We start from the raw sequence: 24,141 nt of genomic DNA, 5'->3' as shown, positions 1-24,141 counted from the left end.
AAACAAGGTAAGCCATCTGAAATATGCTGTCATGGTAAAACATTCTATCTGGTATTCTGGTATTAAAAAAACCTATAAAATACATGATATAGGACTAAAATATCTTTCTTTACCATTCCCTTCAATTTCTTTGGCCTTCACAAATTCCATGTGAGCTACGAATTCTTCTCCAATAAACTTTTCAATGACACTGTGCTTTTTAGAAAAATCACTTAAGTCATATCTTACCCTAGCTAACATTAGTATCTCCCTTTTATTGTTAGTGTATATTCTAATTCTTAAAAAATCAGAGAAAAAACTGACCTCAAAGGACTTCTTAAAATGTTTAAGGGAAACTTCTAGCTGGTTTTCCTCCCTTGAAGAGTTAACAAAAGTGTCAAAGGAATATCAACAAGAAACTAAAAAACAGACTCCTTTCTTCCCATCGCTTAATTAACTCAGGCCAAGGGACCTATACTGAAAAGGGTAAGATAATACCAACTCAGGAACAACTTTCTAAAAAACTGGGGAAAGAACATCTGTACCCAACAGCCCCACCTGCACATCACCCTGTTGGCTCCCTTTGAGCACTGATGCTTAATTGTTTTTCCCCTTTGCTTTTTAGTTAGTGCTGTTCCTAGGAGCGCCACAGATACAGCGATCCACAGCCTGTGGAAGAGCTTACTCTACAAGATGCATTTTACCTTTTACGAACATGACACACTCCACACAACTTGGACCATGATTTAAGTGAACAAATCTACTCAGGACATCTAACAACTCAGCTCAACTCCTTTTTTCCACTTTCTTACTCTATCCCTTTAAACAATCTTATCTTCACTAGAGACGAGTCCACCTTGGAATGAATGGGCTTTGCTTTCAACAACATGCACTTTTCGGTTGTGGAACTAAAACAGTGACTTGTCCATAGCAGGTTGCTGACATAGTTATAGCAAACTAAACACAGTTAACATTAATTTCTCTGTTATCAGTTATTTCCATGGCACTAATTAAAGAAAGATAGAAAAGCTGACTCAGAAGTAACAATCATTTACAGGGCCCTGGGTTAAATGCTAAACATGACCCCAGACCTAAAAAGGGCTCATGGCCTGGGATAAAGAACTCTACACTATATATGAGTGAATTTAAATTTAAATGTATTGCAAAAAAGAACTTTTTATATAAAAGAATTCTTTTGTAGAATATCTTTCTTGAAAATCATACTTTCTTAAATATTTTATTTATTTATTTTCAGAGAGAGAGGAAGGAAGGGAGAAACAGAGGGAAAGAAACATCAATGTGTGGTTGCCTCTCAAGCGCCTCACACTGGGGACTTGGCCCGCAACCTAGGCATGTGCACTGACTGGGAATCGAACCAGCGACCCTTTGGTTCACAGGCCAGCACTCAATCCAATGAACCACACCAGCCAGAGTGAAAAATCAGATTTTCTTATCTTGCATTATATTGGTTTTAACTAGGCATGAACACTAAGTACTGGTTTGCCTCACTACAGTATCTTTTTTGTGTTTATAACTCCTAAAACATTTAAAAAATCACTACATTAAATGGGTTAGGAAGCAAGAAAAAGGGATGAGAAGGAAAAATCTCCTGTTTGGAAAATATCATTTCTTTTTTTCTTACTATTAGTTTTTGATATTTGGTTTAGAACTTACCCTGTTTTGAAAAGTGTGGGTATGGGTGTGTGTGCACTAAGGAGAGAGAGAGAGCACACATGCGCGCGCGTGCACAGAGTAGGAGGGAGAGAGAGAGACTGAAAACTAATGATTGATCTCACATATTTTCATGTAGAATGCTGACTCAAACTTGCAGATCTGTAAGAAATGCTACAGGACACATCCTTCTAGTTAACAGATGGGATGCTGCTCAATGCATTAACCGCTTAAATAAAGCCAGTTAGATCTTCAAATTTACTCAGTTAAATTTTGTTTTTCTTAACACTGTGAAATCTGTGTTGGTAATCTCTGAATCTTGGCTCTTTAAACTTGAGAATTTGGAAACCTTTGCTGCTCCTTAGATAAATTTGATACACTAGATACTGTATTCCAAACAAGAAATGCTAAAAACCCATATAAATCAGGAGTGTAAAATGCTAATAAAACAAGCATAAGAAATGGCACTGTATGCATATTGAAACTAGCAAGCCTACACAATAATCTTAGAAACAATTAAAATAGACAAATACAGCTATAGTAGCTATGCATATGATGCAAAAAGTAACCCTATCTTATTTTTAAAAACAATAAGGCTTCTAGTCACCATCAATGAGAGCCCTCCCAAATTACCTCAAATGTGCCAATTCTTTCTCTCATACACAAGAAGAATTCTATGCTTCTCCTGCAGCAATAGCTGTCAGAAAATCTTAACCTCATCAAGAACTTCTAACACAGAAAAAGGAAAACACTGAGCTTACATAATTATGCTAAACAGCTTATCTTCACAATTTTAAAGTGAAAACTTTTGAAAGAGGATTTGATCAAAACATAAACACACTTTCCTATAACCCCCAAGATCTGGCCAAAAAACCCCTGTGGAGAAATTATAACTTTTTGAGTGGCAAATGTTAGTCTAAATATTTTAATCTACATTGTTAATTTCCATTTTTTACACTAGCCAGCTAAAGTACCTCAACATCATTTTATTTATAACTTTTTCATTCCTAAATAAATTGCAGAGGTAGAACACAGAAAATACAAAGAGAAAAATACCTTGGAAGTAATACAGGGATACCTCATTGCAATGTGCTTCACTTTATTGTGCTTCACAGATGCTGTGTTTTTTACAAACTGAAGGTGAGACCCTCCACCAGAAAAAAGATTACGTACGACGTGCTCTACTGCGGTACTCGCTTTATGACAGCGGTCTGGAACCACACCTGCAATATTCCCAAGGTATGTCTGTACGGAATGCGATGCAGTCCCTCATCAATTTCAGTGTAAAGCATGTACCTTTTTCTAAGTCTGGCCCACCATAGAGTGTCAAATGATCAGTCAAAAGACTTGCAAATCTTTCAAACAATATAAAAGAGCTTCTAAACTCACATGAAGATAATAGTTTTACACAAGGCAATGAAGGGAAGTTAAATTAACTGCAGGAAATTCTTTGGGACAAAAGTGAAGAGGATTCTGACTATATCAATATTGATTTAATTTCAGACATTTGATGACTGACAACTCTGTGTGGTAATTTCAAAGAACAAGATAGAAGGTCATTCAGCAGATTGATTTTTAAAAAAACTACAAATACAAGGAAATAAAAACCACTTATAGGAGATGAAAACACAGAGTTGGATATCCAATATGCATACATTCCACCTTCAAATTGAAGATCATGTTGTCAGTTGTCCGAAGCAGCTCAAACTTAAAGTTTGTGCTATGAAATTGTACAAATATTTTCTGTTAAGGGTTGGAGAAAAACAATGCACTAATATACTATTTAGCTTCCTAAGCTACTTTGACCTACAAATAACAAACAACAAATTTGAGAGACTAAAGTTAACTTAGGTAGAAATGCCACCAAGAAAAGCTTTTAGTTTTTAAGTACACAAACAAATCTGAAAATAAATCACAGCATCTTCTCTTTATACATAACTTAGCAAAACCTTAATCAAATGTGCACCTATGTTGCCACAGGCTTTAGATCATCCAATAACCGCCAATCACTTCTAAAACACACAGTCCTCTCGGAGTGAAGGAGAGGGTCCAGAAACCCAACACCCAGCATCCTCTAAAGAAAATGGAAGCTAAATCTGTTTCCGATGTGGATTTCAATGTAGATTCCATTTTTCAAACTCCCCCACAAATTACTGGAAAAATGAGGTAATTTCACAAAAATCACAAATTGAATTGCATAATTATAACTGATATATAAATAAGGATTTACTAAAAAAAGGTTTAAAGGAGTGATATTTTAAATCAAGGTTTTAAATACAAAAGGTGTCTTGTGTTGCTTAATCGCCCAGAATTTCCGATGCTCCTCATTCTACCGTTACAGATTTGGCAAGATTCCGGGGGAAATCAACCTGTAAAAAAAGAGCAAGATTAAAGAAATTATATAGATTTGGGGGGAATTCTATAAGCAAATTTTTTATTTATAAAAACAGAAAATGTGTTTATTAACCATCTTTATTATAGTCTACAAAGAATCAGATTAGAAAATATAGTCACATAATGTATCTGTAAAAGACTCAAAATCAGGAAAAAGAATTCTCAAGGAGCCAGTTCAGCCCCCAAAGAGCTCCGGGGGCCCTCAGCAGCGGTGACAGCCCTCTGAGGGGACAGCAGAAATGTACTCATATAAGAGCAGGATGTTTTGTCACAATGAATGAGGGACCAAGAATCACAAAAGCCCTGCAACGTGTGAGAGAGTCCCAAACAAAGAACTGCCAATAGCTACCCTGTTAGGAAACACAGAATAAAAACAGGTGGAGATTCCCCGAGAAGGTAATCTCTGATGGTGGCAATAATCTCCAAGATTCCTTTAAATTCTATGGGTAAGAAAATGCTACAATGTAACCTAAAAACTGGGCCATGCAAACATAACTGGTGACATATATCTGATGGATTTCTCAAATGCTATTGTTAAGTATCTAGAAGGAAATCTATCAAAATATACTGGGGGAGAAAGGCAGCCCAAGACTTCTTCAGTGGTCACTCACATCATAGCCTCTCAGCACAGCAAGGTGGAAAGCCAGCAACTGCAAGGGGATCACGCTGAGAATGCCCTGCAAACAGTCCACTGAGTGGGGCACCTTGATTGTCCTTTTTGTGTTCTTAATGGTCTCGGTGTCTTCCTTATCGCAAATCACCACTGGGCGTCCCTGGGAAAGAAAGCCACACACACAATCAGGAGTAAACAAAGGCAGAACTGTGGCAAGTGAATGCACAAATTCTGCGCACCACAATTTGCATGTGGCCTCACTGACACAGACTTACTCACAATCCCATGTGGTAAGTCAGACTGATCTCATGTACAGTCAAGGAAACAAAAGGTTTGTGGGAGTCAGTAATTTATTTAAACTCACACAACTAAAAACATCATGCTCAGTACAGATGCTCCTTGACTTACAAACTCATAGTAAGTTGAAAATATAACCCAAAAATGCCTTTAATACACCTACTCTACCAAACATCATAGCTTAGCCTAGGCTACCTTTAACATGCTCAGCACACTCTTACTGGCCTACAGTTGAGCAAAATCATCAAACACAAAATCTACTTCATAACAAAACTATTGAATATCTCATGTAATTTATTATGCATATTGCCTTCACGCTGTCATAGAATCAAAAACTCTTAAATCAAACCATCATATGTCAGGGACCATCTGTACTTAAATCCTGGTATGCCTACCTTCAAAGCCCAAGTTCATAAAAACTACACGGTGAATAGAGATTAATATCTTTTGGGGTTTATAAATTAAGCCAAATGATCTGAAGATAACTCAGTTAAGCACAGCATCTATAGTTTTACTGTAAAATATAGTTTCTCCTAAAATATACATTTATGAGTATTACATTAAAAGGGAGTACCAAAAGCTAACTGAAAAGGACAGGCTTGGAAGAGCAAGACCCCAGTTTTAGTCTTGATTTTGACTATAGGAGATCTATGGGCTGGGTCCTGTCACTACTCAAGAATCTCAAATTCCTCACATACAAACCTAAACATATTTTGTAAGCTAACTAATAGACACTGATCTATCACTTTAAATGTCATAAAATGCAACCATAGCAGTCCTGGCTAGTGTAGCTCAGTGGATTGAGCACTGGCCTGCAAACCAAAGGGTCGTCAGTTCAATTCCCAGTCAGGGCATATGCCTGGGTTGCAGGCCAGGTCCCCAGTAGTGGGCACACAAGAGGCAACTACATATTGATGTTCTTGCCCTCTCTTTCTCCCTTCCCCTTTGTCTTAAATAAATAAAATCTTTAAAAACAAAACAACATAAATGTCATTCAAATAGGCTTTAGTGGCTCAAACCCCAAGGAACCGACCCAGCAGCCCTGACTTACCTGCCTAGCAACCACCTGCTGAAGGGCATTCTGACATTTGGCGTAAGTGTGGTCTCTCATGATGATCATGATGACAGGCATCAACTTATCCACCAAAGCCAGAGGGCCATGCTTCAACTCACCAGCGAGGATGCCTTCAGAGTGCATGTAAGTGATTTCTTTGATTTTCTAATAGGAGAGAACTAGATTAGTCTTCAGTCTGTTTTTCAAAAGCCCATTAAGTAAATATGCACAAAACATTTGATGTTTGAAGTCAGTGCCTATCTATCCAAAGTACTAAAGGACCACACACCTGTAAATACAGCTAACAGGCTAACAGATCATCATTTCCAAAACATCAACAGGTGACCAGAAGTTTTAAAACTCTGTAAGGACTTTCTCAAGACTTTAGGTTATTATGAATACACTCATATTTCTTTGCAACTATTCTCCTCTTGGTCAATCTTTGGCCTGAACTTAAATCCCACTCATAAAAACTTACCTTTATTTTATTCATATTTGGGCAACAAATTAACGAAAGTTACTTGCTAAACCCAAGTAATCACACTAAAATGTACTCTTCTTGATTTTCATTTTTGAATTAAGCATCAATTGCTATACCTTTTCAAGGCAAATAAATCAGGTTGCACAGAGAACAAAGGCACTTGTAAAAGTTTCACCTATTTTATTCAATCTAAAAGTATTATGTGCCAGGTGTGCAAATCAACAGGCCAAAATTTTAAGTGAGACGACTTACTAGTGCCCCTTCAAGACAAGTAGCATAATGATAGCCACGTCCCATTATCAAGACCGATTTCTGATGATAAAGTTCTGTTGCCAGTTTCTGAATTTCATCATCCATGCTCAGCACTTCCTTAATCAAATCTGTTAAGAAGTAACATTAGCAACATCTATGAAAAAAGGACAATAGACAGAACCAACAAAATAACGATAATCTATTGGTAGCACCCAACAAAGACCAGTGTTTCTACTCCTTTGTGATATCAGTGAGGGATTTCTAAGTACACGGGTGCAAAAGTAAAAAGATTTGTTAACTAAACAGCTACCAGCCAGGATAAAAAGAGAATTTCACCCCCACTGACTCCCTCAGACAACCAAAGTAAAGGACGAGAGTATGTTCGCACCAGGCAGCCGCTTCAGCCCAAGCAGGATCTCTTTGCGTCTCTCTTGCATGGAGATCCTGTCATCACACATCATAAGGGCAAACATCACGAGGGACACAAACTGGCTGGTGTAAGCCTGAAACACCACAAAAAAGCAGTTGCATTTTAAGAACGTGAAATTTTTCATTAAAAAAAGATGAAATAAAAACAAATTCCCATTGGTTTTATAAGCATATATTGTCCCTGTTTTAATAAACAGTATTAGTAACAGTGAACTGAACTAGTGCTTAGGAAACCTATCACTATTCCCCTTTTCTAAATTTGAACAAATGCCTTAAACTTTATTTCCAGATACAAAATAAAAGGTCTTTACAATGCATTGGATACTTATAAAAATCCCTAATATACTCAAGAAAGAAGAAACAGATGCCAAAGAAAGTGGATAGAGAGAGAATGTGCATAAATGTGACTGAATTAACTTCTGATGTAAAAGCCAGGGTTTAAAGGACTCCCCTTGACATACTTGCATAGTTGGAATTTTTTTTGTTGGAATTTTTTAACATCGGTCTTTGATTTTCACACCTTTGCCTACTGCCTATTCCTCACTCCCAACTTTTTAAAGTTTCATTAAAATATTTTTTAAGTTCAATTGTATAAAAGTAAATAAAAGTAAGAATAATATTCAATTTTATTAGAGGAATAATTACATTAATAACATGGTATTAACATTTGTGAATACTGCCTTCTAACCTCTACAATGTTTTTCTTTTCTATACTGTTTAGAAAATGAATTATTAGTAGATATAATTTTATGAACTTGTTTTTATTCTTAATGAACATAACGATTCCCCAGGACGGAATGCTCTCTTTTTTGTTTACTAGTGTATAATAACTTTAAGCAGTTTTTTCCATCTCTTTAGGCCTCAGATGGCCCACCTGTTAATTAAAGGTACACAATACCTACAAGATAATCATGAGAATTAAATGAGACAAGTATAAGTCATTCAGTGTAATACCTGACATATAGGCTAAAAACAAACTTGTTACTGATGAAAGCTTAAAGTAAAAGACTTATTTAGTTCAAAAGATTTTCCTAAACAATAGACTTCTGAATATTTTAAACCCTGCAGTCATGATGTCAAGACTATTTTTATTCCCATTAGCCACAGATGAATGTAAGACACGACTGCTTTGTCACATTCTTTGGAATATTGAGAATTATCCTTTTACAGTAGCTGGTGGACCTGATGGTTCCACATTTGTGTGTGGACAAACCAGGAGGAACAAATGGGGAATGAGACAGACCATGCAACCCATTGTTACAGCAGAGGAAAAGAAAGACTTAAAACCTCTGGGTGGGGCTGAAGCAGTAGGAGAAACTCTCAGCCTCACAGGAGAGCTCATTGGAGAGACCCACAGGGTCCTAGAACGTACACAAACCACCCACCTGGGAATCAGCACCAGAAGGGTCCAATGTGCTTGTAGGTAGTAGGGAAAGTGACTGAAAGCCAACTGAGAGCTGAGCAAGCAGAACTGTTCTCTCTCCAACCACTCCCCGACATACAGTCCCACAATGAAGCTACTTGGGGTGCCCTGCCCTGGAGAATACCTAAGGCTCCGCCCCTTCAATGTAACAGCTGGGCCAAGACAAAGAAATATGGCCTAAATGAAACAACAGATCAAAGCTCCAAAAATAAAACTAAGCAATGAAGAGACAACCAACCTATCAGATGCAGAGTTCAAAACACTGGTAATCAGGATGCTCAGAGAAATAGATGACTATAGTCACAAAATAAAGGAAAAACTGAAGGCTATGCAAAGTGAAATAAAGAAAAATATACAGCCCTGGCTGTAGTTCAGTGGATTGTGAGTGGGCTGTGAACCAAAGGGTCACCAGTTTGATTCCCAGTCAGAGCACATGCCTGGGTTGCAGGTGAGGTCCCCCATACGGGGTGCATGAGAGGCAACCACACACTGATATTTCTCTCCCTCTCTTTCTCCTTCCCTTCCCTTCTCTCTAAAAATAAATAAATAAAATCTTTAAAAAAAAAAGAAAAATATACAGGGAACCAACAGTGAAGGCAAAGAAACCGGGACTCAAATCAATGATGTGGACCAGAAGGAAGAAAGAAACATTCGACCAGAACAAAATGAAGAAACAAGAATTCAATAAAATGAAAAGAGACTTAGGAACCTCTGGGGCAACTTGAACATTCCACCATCTGAATCATAAGGGTGCCTGAAGGAGAAGGAGAAGAGCAAGAAATTGAAAACTTATTTGAAAAAATAATGAAGGGAAACTTCCCCAATCTGGCAAAAGCAGTAATTTTGACTTCTAGGAAGTCCAGGAAGCTGAGAGAGTCCCAAAGAAGTTGGACCCAGGAAAACACACACCAAAGCAGATCATAATTAAGTTACCAAAGATTAAAGATAAAGAGAGAATCTTAAAAGCAGCAACAGGAAAGGAGACAGTAGCCTACAAAGGAGTACGCATAAGACTATCAGCTGATTTCAAAAAAGAAACCTTGAAGGTAAGAAGGGGCTGGCAAGTAGTATTCAAACTCCTGAAAGGCAAGGACCTACAGCCAAGACTGCTCTATCCAGCAAAGCTCTCATTTAGAATGGAAGGGCAGATAAAGTGCTTCCCAGATAAGGTCAAATGAAAGGAGTTTATCATCACCAAGCCCTTATAATATGAAATGTTAAAGGGGCTTATATAAGAAAAGGAAGATGATCAAAAATATGAACAGTAAAATGACAACAAACTCACAGTTATCAACAACTGAACCTAAAAAGACAAAAACAAAAACAAAAGCGAACTAAGCAAACCACTAGGACAGAAACAGATTCATAGAAATGGAGATCACCTAGGGAATTATCAGCAGAAAGGGGGAGGGGGAGAATGGGGGGAAAAGTAGCATAAGGGAATAAGAAGCATAAATGGTCAGTACAAAGTAGACAGGGAGGTTAAGAATAGTATGGGAAATGGAAAAGCCAAAGAACTTATATGTACCTATATGTACTTTTATGTCCATGCTCCATGGACATATAAGAAAATGCTTCATCGTGCAGTACTCATCAGTTTCAGCACTTGGCACAAGTTCTGGAACAAACTAACGAGTACCAAGGTACCACTGTACTTTTTCCCAGTTTGATTTAACCTTTTATAATGATATTTACTAACAGAGAAGTTTTATTTCTTTAACTTTTATGTAGTACTTTTAAGTTTAGACAGTTCTTCCATCCTAACATCAGTTAAGTATTATTAAATTTTCTTAATTCTGTTGTTTTCATTGTCCTTTTTTATTTAACTTTTTCTTTACATTTTCCTTTTTAGTCCACCTGAAATTAACTTTAGTGCCAGGTGTTAACTATGGTTTTCTATTTTTGTAAATACCCCATTTTCCCACCCTTTTTATAAAAACCCATTTCACCCCACCCCTTCGCTACTGGTTTTGACTTTCCCTATAGTCTAAGTACTTTGATGTACAATACAGCTAGCTCTCCACGTCCCATCAGAGAGTACAACTCTTCGATGTACTAGAGTTATGTTGCAGAGCTACTGACTCTGTCTCTTTCTCTACAAAGCAATCCTCACATCCAGAAATATGGTATTTCATCAATTTGTGTTAGGAACTTTAAAATCTACAGTTAATATAGTCATTATCTATTCAATAAATATTTATGGGGCACCTTACACATTTCTTGGTAAATATAAAGTATTTTTTCAAGCTATTGAAAATGGAATCCCCCTCCAAACACACACATCTAATCTTTTCTTAGTAGCCACTGTCGGTTTATAGAAAAAATAAATGTTTTATGTAAAACACATTATATGAATTCATATTCATTCTATGTCTTTTACTTGATATTCTTGAGCTCTAAAGGTAGTCAACCATATCAACTGCAAATAAGGAGAATTTTCTTTCCTCCTTTCCCACTGTTTTACTTATCTTTTTTTTTTATTAAACTGAATAGAACTTCTCGAACTGGGATAGCAAATATGTTTTACAGAAAGCCAATCCTAACTCATCTGTAATCACAGTTAAACATCATGTTGAGAAAGATTCTAAGGCCACTTTTTTTTTTTTTACTTCACAGTAATACACATAAAATCCTAGAAGGTTCTAGAAGACAGCTAAAGCCCTTAAAATAAAGGTCCTGAAGCTTTCTGTTTTGCACTTCATTCATTTTTCTCTATTTGATCCCTTTGCTTTATTGAGTTCCTGTTTCTAACTTTTGAGTTAAATACATACTTCATTTGTTTACGATAAAGCATTTAATGCTATGTATGAATCTGCCTCAAATCATTAATTTGGCCACATACTCTAAATTTTTACCCATACTATTCATTGTCATTATTTTTTCTAAACCTTTTTAAATAGTAGTTCTGGTATTTTTTTTAACTCAATAGTTATTTAGAGGAATGTTTTTACATTTCAGGGATATGAGGATTTTACTCAAACATTTATTATTAAATCACTAGGATTACAGTGGTGTGGTCAGTTACAATGCTGTATGTAACTTTAACTTTAGGACATTTGTTTTGTTTGTGTGAGTGTCTCTGTATGCATTATAGCTGACTTTCTGTTACTCTTCTCTGGATAAGGAATCACTTCATTAGTGAACATTTTCCTGTTGTAATGTGCAAAATAAGCCTCCTGTATAATAAAATTACTCCTGTATAATGCTCACTACCTTCTCACTACTTAAGTGGGATTTCCCATCTCCTCTTGCTGGGCCTCGCAGCTATCAGCTGCTCAGACATTCCTCCAGACAGCTACCTGTCCCTGTGCTCCTACGTGTTCCATGGCACGCTGGGGGTTTTTCCCACAGCACTGAAGTGGATTTGCAGCCCCTTGCTCCAGTCTAATCAGCACATCTGTATTCTAAATTCCAGTCTCTCCCAGTCTACCTCTTCCTACTAAAGTTTACTTTTCAATAAACCAATTAATCACAAAATGTACTATCAGGACTCAGAGAGAAACCCAGTATCTCAGATCCCCGTTTCCAATCCAAACTGATCAGATAACGAGTATTCCAGTTTCTCTCCCCTGGAACTGAAACTGTTATTCTACAGAGTAATGTTTCATTGTTTGGACTTGAAACTTCGCAACACTAGTTTTCAACTACAAATATTAAACAGAGTAACTTTAATGCATATGTTTTCCACTGTATTCTTAACACAGCTTAATTTCATGCTTTTCATTTTATCAATAAATAACAGGAAACCAATTATGAGAAAAATAACTTATACCTCACATTTTGAATTTACTGAGGTTTGAAAGAATTTACCAGGAAAATGTTGACTCTGAACTTTTAAACTTGATTTTACTTTTTATTCAGCTAAAAATAAAGTTATATTCGCTTATTTTTAAAAAGTCAAAAGTCAGTACTGTGGTGAAATTCTAAACACCTGCAATAACACACAAAAATTGCTGTATCTGCACATTTATACCCATCAATTCCTTCAGACATATCAAATTGTCTGCGGTTTGGTATTATGAGAAAGTTAGTAGTGTCTCTCTAACCCTGACAGTTTTTCAGGCAATGTTGGGGATTAGCAGTTAAGATTATACAATTCTTGCCCTGGCTCCAACAAGGGGCCCTGAGATGAGGATCAGTCATGAACTTCTTAGATCTCCCATTAACATACCAACTTATATTTGCCATTCAGAAATGGTCTATGACTAAACAGCCCAAAACTTTTCAAGATTCTCTAAAGGCTATTGAAAAAACAAAATTACTTTAGAATCCAAGAAAAATTAAAGACTAAATCAATATACTTACAAAAATTTTTTAAAGAGTCATTGTTTTAAACGCATTAAAATATATACTTATGTAAAAGGACTAGACTGAAGGCAGAACTTGGGATTTGACGAAATGGCCAGGCTGCGCCACAAGATTATCAAGGAAGCCCAGCGTTTGCTGGCAGAGCCAGTTCCCAGAATCTAAGCAGAACCAGATGAGAACAACACCCGTTATTTTCACATGTTCATGCTGGCCCCTTCAAAGGATTTCCCCTTTGAGGAAGGGGCTTTTAAACTTGAATTTTCTTCCAGAAGAATACCCGAAGGCAGCACCTAAAGTACGTTTCATGACCAAAATTTACCATCCTAAGTAGACAAAGTGAGAAAAATATGTCTAGATATTATGAAAGATAAGTGGTGCCCAGCACTGTAGATCCGCACAGTTCTGCTATAGATCAAGGCTTTGTTAAGAGCTCCCAATCCAGGTGATCCATTAGCAAATGATGGAGCGCAGCAGTAGAAGACCAACGAAGCCCAAGCTACAGAAACAGCGAGAGCACAGACTAGGCTATATGCCATGAATAACATGTAAATCGACCTGATCATCAAGTGGGCATGATTTCTTCTGTTCTGCCAAGACTTCTTCCCTTTTTGTTTGCATTTAATGGACACAGTCTTAGAAACGGTACAGAATAAAAGCCCAACATCTTCAGTCCTTTGGTGATTACATGCACATTAGCAAATCTATGTCTTGTCCCGATTCACTGTTATAAAGCATAAGCAGAGGCTAGAGGTATCATCTGGACTGTTGTGAAACGTTGAAAAGCAGTGGTCCCTCTCTGCTTTTATTCCTTTCCCCCATCAAGATTTAAGTACAAAGCACTGTGAATGAAGGTAGTTGTCAGGGTTAGCTACAGGGTATGGGTGTTTTTCTTTATTTTATTTTTTTGAGGGGAGAGGTAGTTTTAATTTTATGGGCTCCTTTCCCCCTTTTTATGTTAACTTTTAATTGAATTTAAAAGCAGCTAACCAATTCTTTAGACTATGCTCTCTGGCTCAGTCTAACTTTATTTAGATGCTGTAGATGGACAAGCTTGTTTGAACCAAAATGGGAACATTACATAAATATTGTGGTCCTCACTAACACCATTGTGACTTTGCTGTCAAATGCAGAATCCTCACTTCAAGAAAAAGCTCATGACTATTTTGAATAGCTTGTCTGGAAACTTCCATAAATCTGATGTTTTAATAAAATATTTTTTTGTTATAAAAAATGTACTTCTATAAAAGATACTGATTTTCTTATGCAAGATGTAACCACTGGGAAAAACTGGGTGAAGAGTACATGGACTTCTATGTACTATTTTTATTTCTATTTTTTAAAAGATTTTATTTATTTATCTTTAGACGGGAAGGGAAGGAGAGAGGGAGAGAAATATCAATGTATGGTTGCCTTTCGTGTGTCCCCTGCTGGGAGTTGGCCTGCAGGGAACCAGCCTGCAACCCAGGCATGTGCCCTGACTGGGAATCAAACCTCGATCCTCTGGTTCGCAGGTCTGGGCTCAATCCACTGAGCTATGCCAGCTAGGGCCTATATACTATTTTAACAACATCCTATAAAGCTAGTGAATTTAAAAAAAAAAAAACTTAAAAAAAAAGACTTACAAAAAAAGAACCCCTGATACAAATAGCAACATTAATAAATCTCAAAAACCTCATGTTAAGTTGAAGAAGCCAGACACAAAAAACATGTATTATACAATTCCCTTTATAATAACTTTCTAGAAAACAGAAGGCAATAGTACAGAAGTACAATAGTACAGAAGGCAATAGTAGTTGCCTGAGGCTGAGGGGTAGAAGTGAGGATTGACTATAATGGGAGCAAAGAAACTTTTTCAAGTGAGTCCTGGATTGTGATGATAGTCAAATTTAGTAAAACTAGACACTTAAAAATTGGTGAGTGTTACTTATGGTATGAAAATTATACCTCAAAAAAGCTACAGAAAAAAGGTTAACAGTAAAATCTAGGTGACAGATATATTTGGATGTTAATGTAAAATTCTTTTAACTCTGCTGTATGTTTGACTATCATAATAAAATGTGGAACAAAATTAAAGTTTTCATAAATTACAGAATTAGAAATAAAAAAAGCTGTATGTTCCATGGCCACTCACAGGTCAAGAAAGATTTAATACAAAGTCAGTCAACAGCACCCATTCAGTTGATGTACGTACGTACACCACGCTGAAGCCCTTGTCTGACAGCGTGTTGTGAATAAAGGGGCCCTGAGATTCCAATTCCCAATCAAAGCTGTCCCTTTGGACACCATTTCAAAAATCCACAAGCTCCTGTTAGGGCAGTTGGTTATTTATTCAGGCACAGACTGGAAACCCAAACACAAACATCTTACATGTTTTAATTACCACATGAAGAAAATCCAGATTTCAGCGTTCTGTAAATTATAGTGTTGGCAGTATCAAAGTAACCAAGAAACAAAACTTCATCAGTTTTTACATAAGAATCACAAATTTTCCACAAAAAATTCTCCATGAGGTTCTTTAAAAGAGAAATATTTAAATATGGTTATGTACATGTTAATATGATCTTCCACATGCCTTTGATTAGAATCAAGTCCACAAATACCTAAGTATTTTATCAGATAATCAGCAAGAAATATTGAACTGAGGTAGAAAAATAGACAACTGAAACTTTTAATCATAAAGAATAATACATTTGTGGAGAAAGAATATCTTTGTATTTATACATTTTCTAAGATTCCTATATTTACTAATAAATTTATACCTATCCCAATTTCAAAGAGCAAAGTAGTCTCACCAGGCATTAAAAAATAAAGGTGCTTTCACAATATTCATTTTTATTTTTCTAATTGCCAAATTCTATACCAAAAGTGTACTCCTCTTTACAAACTTTCAAAGCTAGTGTGTACAATTTGGCATATTTATTAGAAACTACATATATGTAAATGAAAATGTCAAAAATTATTAGAATTAAACTGAATGTTTCTAACTTGTTATTTCTCTAATTCCCTAGTATAGATAATAAAAGAAAGAAACATTATACTTGCCACTGTACCTGACAGGAGGAATGTAAGTGATAAATGGAGACAGCCAGCAGGGACCTTTACAAAATGGACTTATGTTCAAATACATCTGGCCTTTTAAATTTGTAAAATGAGGGTGAGGGAAGGGACAACAAATGTTTTATCTATTGACGACCCTTAAGCCTTACAATAATTAGTAAACTGTGAGTTCCAGAAGTGCTGACACGTGAAACACAAGATACAGATTAGTCTGCTTCGTCAACACTATGATTAAATAAGCTCTAAGAACTACGTCAAGAGCTTACCTTTGTGCTGGCCACGCCGATCTCCGGCCCGGCATTAATGTGGACCCCACAGTCTGTCTCCCTTGATATGGAGCTGCCGACGGTGTTTGTGATCCCCACAGTTAACGCCCCTCTCTCCTTGCAGTAGCGAAGGGCCATCAGGGTATCTGCGGTCTCCCCTGTGGATAAAGACAGGACATAGTAACACACACAGCAGCTAATATATGCTGTTTCTTAGATGTAAAAATGAAAAACTGACTACACTGTCAACAAAATCATGTTTTAAATAAAATTTAAATTGTAAATAAAATTTAAAACATGCACTTAAGAAAAATTAGCAAAACTTTAATAATAGGATCCTACTTTTTAGGGTCTTCTTTCCTTGTCTTTGAAAATTCAGCTCTTTGGGTATAAAATGTGTTAATTTTACTAATTCATTAAGAATTACATAATATCAAAATAAATCTCTACTTGTCAAGTCATCTGCAATACCATTTTATCTTTAAATATCAATTTTTGTCAAAAAATTGATATTAGAAAGAATGACTTTCCCTTTTCTTTGAGTCTTTAAAATTAGCATACCTGACTGGCTAATAAAAAAGCAAACGTCATCGCGAAAAACTGGTGTGTTTCTATCCAGGAAATCACTAGCTAGCTCCACCATAACAGGCAACTCAGTCAGCTCTTCAAGAACTTGACGTGTCTGTAAAGAAAAATTACTTGGTCAATCAAACAACTTTACTTCACATATTCTTTTTCATGGGCTTTCTTTAGACTCAACATATACTTTTCACTTTTTCTGATTATAAAAATGAAATGAAACATGTGCGCTGTTAGAAATATAAGCAATAAGATTAAGCATAAAAAATAAAAATTCTGCCACCCAGAAGATAAGCACTGTTAAAATTCTGGTTCAATCGGGAGAGGGAGAGGAGAGAGAAACAGCCAGGTAAGAAAGAAACACTGATTGGTTGCCTTCTGGTACCGCCCTAACCTATAATCAAACCCAGTGACCTTTCAGCCCACAGGACAACGCTCCAACCAACTGAGCCATACTGGCCAGAACCCAATTCCTAATCTTTAAGTGACAATTCATACAATACCAAGTTACTGAGAGATTTCAAATAAGATAACAGATAGATAAGCACTCAGTGTAAAATTAAACACTTCAAAAATACTATGTATTTGTAAATAATATCATTCCAAAAAAAAGTCAATACACTTTAGAAATTTTGTTTTAAAAAGCTCACTACTTCCAAATTTTATAGTATGGAAGGTAAAGTTGGAGGCAGTATGCTTCTGGTCAAAGACCACCTTAACATTCATTTTACTAAATTTCCATTTGAGTTAAATTCCTTTTACTCTACATGTCAGAAAACTAAAAAACAAACAAACAAACAAACAAAAAACAGAAAAATAAACTTTCAGGCAGCAAAAACTTAGGCCCTTCCGTTGCATACATTTAGTTGTTTAATAATAACTGTGTAGACCACCTGCTTCTTCAGGCAAGTGCCCACTTATCTTTTGCCAATACTCTGCATTACTCCACCTACAGAGCAATGAAGAACTGTAAAGTTTTCCTTGTTCATATCCCTCTGACTTTCTGGCCACAAATGTCAACTGAACCATTTTGTTTTATCTATAGCTTTGGTTTGGCACTTTTTAAAAAATGTTATGAATATTTAAAAAATATTCCTATTTTTAACTAACGTTTTCCATTGATACATTTTATTTACCAATCTTATATAAATAAATTACTGACACTAAGGTGCTAAATATTTTCCCTTAAATATATATCAAACTTTCCTGCCCCAGTTTACAATATAAATGTTACACTGGAATTATATTCTTCAGAATTAAAAGAGAAAGATACAAATCTGGCAACTTACCAGATATTTAAAAATAATATACCTCAAAGAGTAATCTCAAGATATATCTGTGCTAATGAATGGCTTGTTCTTTCAGTGAAGGGGACTTTTTAGAAATAGATAGAATGACGTATTTCATCATAAGAAACTAATTTAATGTTAAATTCCATTGCACACCACTGGAAAAACCCAAAGACAATCAATATTTTGAAAAACAATCTATACTTAGACTGACTTTAGCTGACTGTTACTATGTTGGATACATAGTATATATATATTGGGTGGGTCAAAAGTCCATTTAGTTTTTTCTGTAAAATAAAAAACACATGTTTCATTTTCACCAATACTTTTATTGATTTAGATATTTTGAGTATGTTGGCTATCTCCTGCATGGTATAATGTTAATTAATATCTCAATTTAATCATTATCAACTTTAACTGGTCTACCCAATTGTGGAGCATCATCCAATGAGAAATCTGCAGCAAGAAATTTCGCAAACCACTTCTGACATGTTTGATCAGTCACAGCACCTTCTCCATACACTGCACAAATCTTTTTTATGCATCTCAGTTGCATATTTACCTTTCTTAAAATAATAAAGCATCATATGCTGAAAATGTTGCGTGTTTTCTTGCATCTTCAATATTAAAATGGCTACACAAAAAATCACCTATTTTGCTGTTTTTTTAATGCATCCTGATATGACAGCTGTCACAATACAACCTAACAAAATTGTTTTCAATGAAGTTAAAGACAACTAAGCACTACTAAAGCCATCTTACAGAAAAATACAAATGAACACTTTGGCCAACTTAATACTAAAAAGATACGCAAATGTGTCATTCACATTTGACCCCACTAAAAAAAAATCTACATAGAATCAAAGGCAATATTTTGTGTGATAAATTATGAGATTTCTAATGTTTAACTACAATAGTCTCAGCACCCACAAAAGCAAAAACAGACAACTTACATCTTCTCAAACTTCAAAATTAGAAAAGTCTAACAGAGCATACAACTTTTGCCCCAAATTCAGGCCTAGCATTAGATACAACATTTAATCAAACTTCTAATTTCTGAGTAACAGGCTCATTTAGTAATAAACATAAACCACCACTAAAGTAGCCAAACCCTTAATTTATACTGCTTTTAATTTATTGTTTTTTTTTCCATGCTCAAAACCATCACTTTTTTACAACTCTTCCCTTCCATACTGCAGACTTCCCTTTTAAGGACCATGTAATCTTGTGTGTCAGGGGATGCAGGGGGCTGGGGGGGCAGGGTGAAGAAGGTGGGAACTTCAGAGAAGAGTAAAGTCTATCGAAATTTAAGGGCTGGGTGACCAGCTAGTTTTACCTACTAAATGACTGACTCCCACAGGTAGAGATAACAAATATCTATGCCCCAACAAATAAAAAATTACTATGTCATGAACTTTGGGAATCACAGTGAAAGCAGCAATGTAAAGAGTATGTAAGGGTCTTCTGTACTTATGGGAGTTGACATCAATAGCACATAAACTACACATGGATCTACTTTATTGGTCTAAAGACCTGTACAAGGTCTGTCTGGAAAAAACACAACCATTGTTAATATAATGAGAATGGTTTGTGTGGCATTAACATAACCTGGCAGCCAAGGGGAGTGGACTGGAATGTGCATGCATGAACAATGACGACTTCACTGTACTAGTTAGTGGGGGCTGTAGGTGCCACTGAATCAGCATATGTACTATGTGGCTGTTGCATTCAAAATGGCTGAGAAGCTCTAGCTGTGTAGTTCAGTTGGTTAGAGCACCATCTGGATATGCCAAGGTTGCCAGTTCAATTCCTAGCCAGGGGACATACAAGAATCAATCAATGAATGCACAAATAAGAGGAACAATAAACTGATGTTTCACTTTCTCTCTAAAATCAATAAATAAAAACAAACAAACACATTTTTTAAAAATAACTGAGCAAGTAGAGCAATGAATCTGTATCAAGTTTTGCATTAAGCTTCCACATTCCTCCATGGAAACTATCTGGATGACTACGAGGGCTGCAGCTATGGAACTGGTGACTTGCAGCTTCATCATGACAATGTGCCTGCTCATGCATCATATGCAGAATTTTTTGGCAAAACATCAAACACCCAGGTGACTGAGCCCTGCTATATCCCAGATTTGGCCCCCTGCAACTTCTGGCTTTAACCAAAACTAAAATCACCTTTGAAAGAGAAGACATTTCAGACCATCCATGAGATTCAGGAAAATACAACAGGGCAGCTGATGAAGACCAGGAGAACTGTGTGAGGTCCCAAGATGCCTACTTTGAAGGGGACTGAAGCATCATTGTCCCATGTACAATGTTTCTTGTATCTTGTATCTTCTTCAGGAAGTGTCTCTATTTTCCATATTACATGGCTGGATACCTGCTGGAAAGGCCTCACACTCCTATGTTTCTGCACTGAAAACACACTTCTTTGATACAGAATTCTAGCTTCCAAAATAACAATTTAAAGGAAAAAAAACCTGATAAAAGGCAGATTTCCTTTCCCTGTAGAAATGTGCCTGCCAAGTAAAATCCTGTTGAGGTTCACACATGGTACCAGCCATCTGTCTGGGACAAGTGAGGCAAAAACCAAATGACTACTCATATAGAAGTAGCCATCTGCTCTTATAGAAGGAGCCATGTGCACTAGACCACAAAGCCAAGACAAAGCAAGAAGTTTTCCTTTCTTTGTTTTTCACAAAGTCTGTTGCAGGCATTCTACCTGTATATCTAAAGACCTTTCTAAAGCAGATCATTTTAAGTATATTTTATTGATTATGCTATTATAGTTGTTCCATTTTTTCCTCTTCCTCACCCCACTCCACCTTGCACCCCCCCTTCTAGCATCTGCCACCTTAGTTCATGTCCATGGGCCATACACAGAAGTTCTTTGGCTTCTCCATTTCCTATACTATTTTTAACCACCTCTATTCATTTATTTTTAAAGATTTTATTTATTTTTAGAGAGAGGGGAACGGTGGGGGAAAGAGAGGAAGAGAAACATCATTGTATGGTTGCCTTTCGTGTACCCCGTACTGGGGACATAGCCTACATCCCAGGCATGTGCCCTGACTGGGAATTGAACCTGTGACCCTTTGGTTCACAAGCCAGCACTCAACCCATTGAGCCACAAAAGCTATGGTCCCCTGTCTGTTTTGTACCTACCATTTGTACTTCTTATTCCTATACTTTTCCCCCATTCTCCTCCCTCCCCCTCCCTGCTGGTAACCTTCCATTTTTCTGATTCTGTTCCTTTGCTAGTTATTTGCTTAGTTTTTTTTTTAGGTTCAGTTGTTGTGAGTTGTGAGTTTTTTTTGTTGTTTTACTCTTCATTTATTCGCCAAGAGGGGCAACCCTAGTGGCTGTGATGTGGCACTATATGTGTGGGAGGGGTCAGAGAGGGAATAATTCTGCTTGCTTGGCACTCACCCCACTTTCTGTCACTTTCCCTACTACCCACAAGTGAGTGGTGCCTTTATCGTGCTGATTCCCAGGTGGGTCATTTTGTGTACATTTTAGGATCCTATAGGCCTCTCTAATAAACTCTCCTGTGAGACTGGGAGTTTCTCCTGCCGCCACAACTGCCACACATTTTTACGGCCAGAGGTTTTGAGGCTTTCTCGCGCTGGAACCCTGTGTTGCACAAACTATCACATCACACTTTCCAGTTGTTCCTCCTGGTTTATCTGCATGCAAATGTGAGACTACCCTGTCCACCAGCTGCCACCTCACCCTCCTGGTCTGCCAGCCGCCACCTTGCCATGCATCGCATCTCCACACCTAGCTGCCCATCTCCACCCCTCCTACCAGTCTGGATGAATGTTTCTTCTTTAACTTTTTAGTTGTTGGACTTCTATACAGTTTGATTTTCTGGCAGTTCTGGTTGTTTTTTGTTTTTAAATTGGTTGTTAACATTCTCTTGGTTGTGCAAGGAAGCGAAGCATATCTACCTATGCCTCCATCTTGGCCAGAAGCTCTCTAAAGCAGATCTTCCATTAATAAATAATTCTAAGCATCTATTAACCTTCTCAATTTTTGTCATGCAACGTGAAAAGATAACATGATGTTTTAACAAAAGACAGTTTTACATGGTATGCTACTGGAGGTACTACTTATCTGCAGATACTGTCAAATACCCAACATGCACAATGAAGATTTGAAGAAGCCACTTACTGCTACACCAGCATGATAACTTGTTCCACAAGCAATGAGAATCAGACGCCGGCAGCGCTGGATCTCTTTAATGTGATCCTTCAAACCTCCCAAATTCACTGAAAGCAAAGTTCATGTATATAATTACTTAGGAAAGACCCATATGAAATAAGCAATCACTTTTTATAAGTATCCACTACCAATCTGAGAAGCAACAGAATTTTAAAGAATTCAGATTCCTCTTAGGAACACAGTTATCTATAGTGTGTTCAATTGCTTTTTCTCTTAGTTCTCTATAGTGTTGAAAAATAAATAAGATACAACTTAACTGGTGCCCCCCAGACTTGTAACTAACCTTACTCACCCCCTTCCACACGCCCACGCAATTATAGTATTTATCACTCTTTAACTTGTTTGGTCATTTTTACATTGCTTTCTTTAGAATAAAAGTTATCCTACAGGCAAAACTACAGGGACACAGACAACGAGCAGTAAATGCTGATGTCTCGAGGTGGGAAGGGACTGACTACAAAAGGCATTATGGCATTAAGACCATATTGTGGAAGTTTGCTGAATATCACTGAATTATACATTAAGAACAGTAAATTTTATTATATCTAATTATATCTCAGTAAGCCTAGGAAAACAATTTGTCTTAGTAATGTTCATTTGCCCTACGGTACCCAAAACAGCGCTCTGAACATAACATAAACCCACTCTCCTCTCCGAGTCTCCTATCTCGTTCACCTCACATGAGAGTCACCCTCGTTGCTCCTAACCTTCCTCCACATCCACTCCCCAAGCAAGTCCTGGGAGCTCTGCCCTCTAACAGTGCCTCTAATACCAGCACCCCAGTCCACCATCTCTCCTCTGGACAACACATTCTAACTGTTCTCTCTTCCGTTTTCCACCTCCTACAGCCTGTTCTCCACACACAGCCAAAATGATCTTTTAGAGCAGGAGTGTCAAATCATTTTCACTGGGGGCCATATCAACCTTGAGGTTGCCTTCAAAGGGCCAAAATAATTTTAGGATTGTATAAATGCCACTTCTCCTTAACTGTTAAGGAGTTGAAATTACATTCAGCCTTTTGAAGGCAACAATGAGGCTGATGTGGAACCCCATGAAAATGAGTTTGACACCAGTTTTAAAGTGATTCTTTAAAAACATAAATCTGATCTGCAAGCCTTCCTGCCAAGTCTGTCCTCCTCCTTATTCTGTCTCTATAGCTATGTGTGTTTTCTTCTAAGGGTACCTTGTATGTGAACCCTTCTACACAGGCTAGTTTTCTACCTGTGAGAAAATGTCATTCGAAATTCATTCAGTCATTGAATTACTATTTATTGAGCACCCACCAAGTGACTGTCTAATGCACTGCGTAGCTGCCAGACCTCTCCACACAGACAGCCTGGAGTCTGGTTGCAGAGACAGACACACACACCCAGGCGGCACCCTCCTGCATCCGACCCGCCATCAGTCCGCCTATTTCATCCTTGCTCTTCATCTCCCCACCCTTTTTTCTACCAAGGTATATGTTTTTGCTTTTTATACTTTTGAGTAATTTTATGTTCTTCCTTTTACATATATTTCTTTACTTTAAAAAATTAGTAAAGTAATATAAAACAATAAAAAACTTCCCTAGCTGCCCAAGTAACTTAAAACACTATCCAAACCCGTTATTGTGGATTTTAAGTCTCCGAATGCCCCGTCTCCTGCTTAACTCTCACCTAATCTCCCAGCACTTGCCCTCTTACCCAGGCTACACCAGCCAAACTGGCCTTCTGGCTGACACCAAACCAAGCCTGTTCATGGATTTCTGCCTACAGTGTTCTTCCACAGACCTCAGAATATATTTAAAAGGTTTGGGCCCTGGCTGGTGTAGCTC

The 24,141-nt window shown here is 37.0% G+C and overlaps 1 protein-coding gene and 1 pseudogene across 1 annotated transcript in view; one reads left to right on the top strand and one right to left on the bottom strand.

Annotated features, from left to right (window-relative positions):
- Positions 1–1,621: 1,621 nt before the first annotated feature.
- GFPT1 (glutamine--fructose-6-phosphate transaminase 1) overlaps positions 1,622–24,141 on the bottom strand; it is a 67,236-nt gene continuing 44,716 nt past the window's right edge. Inside the window, exons 12-19 of the mRNA XM_037048192.1 lie at positions 22,278–22,375; positions 16,786–16,906; positions 16,225–16,382; positions 7,130–7,244; positions 6,742–6,869; positions 6,006–6,173; positions 4,656–4,817; positions 1,622–4,019 (exon numbers count right to left, since the gene is read on the bottom strand). Coding sequence (XP_036904087.1) covers positions 3,975–4,019; positions 4,656–4,817; positions 6,006–6,173; positions 6,742–6,869; positions 7,130–7,244; positions 16,225–16,382; positions 16,786–16,906; positions 22,278–22,375 — 995 coding nt within the window. The 3' untranslated portion in view covers positions 1,622–3,974. The remainder of the gene's footprint in view (positions 4,020–4,655; positions 4,818–6,005; positions 6,174–6,741; positions 6,870–7,129; positions 7,245–16,224; positions 16,383–16,785; positions 16,907–22,277; positions 22,376–24,141) is intronic.
- LOC118988511 (ubiquitin-conjugating enzyme E2 N-like) lies at positions 12,992–13,450 on the top strand (annotated as a pseudogene).

Source organism: Sturnira hondurensis, unplaced genomic scaffold, assembly GCF_014824575.4.
Source record: "Sturnira hondurensis isolate 20B ecotype Veracruz unplaced genomic scaffold, ASM1482457v3 Scaffold0006413, whole genome shotgun sequence".
NCBI classification, from domain to species: Eukaryota; Metazoa; Chordata; class Mammalia; order Chiroptera; family Phyllostomidae; genus Sturnira; species Sturnira hondurensis.
Note: the sequence above shows the minus strand (reverse complement) of the source record. Positions and strands in the feature narration are given on the sequence as shown.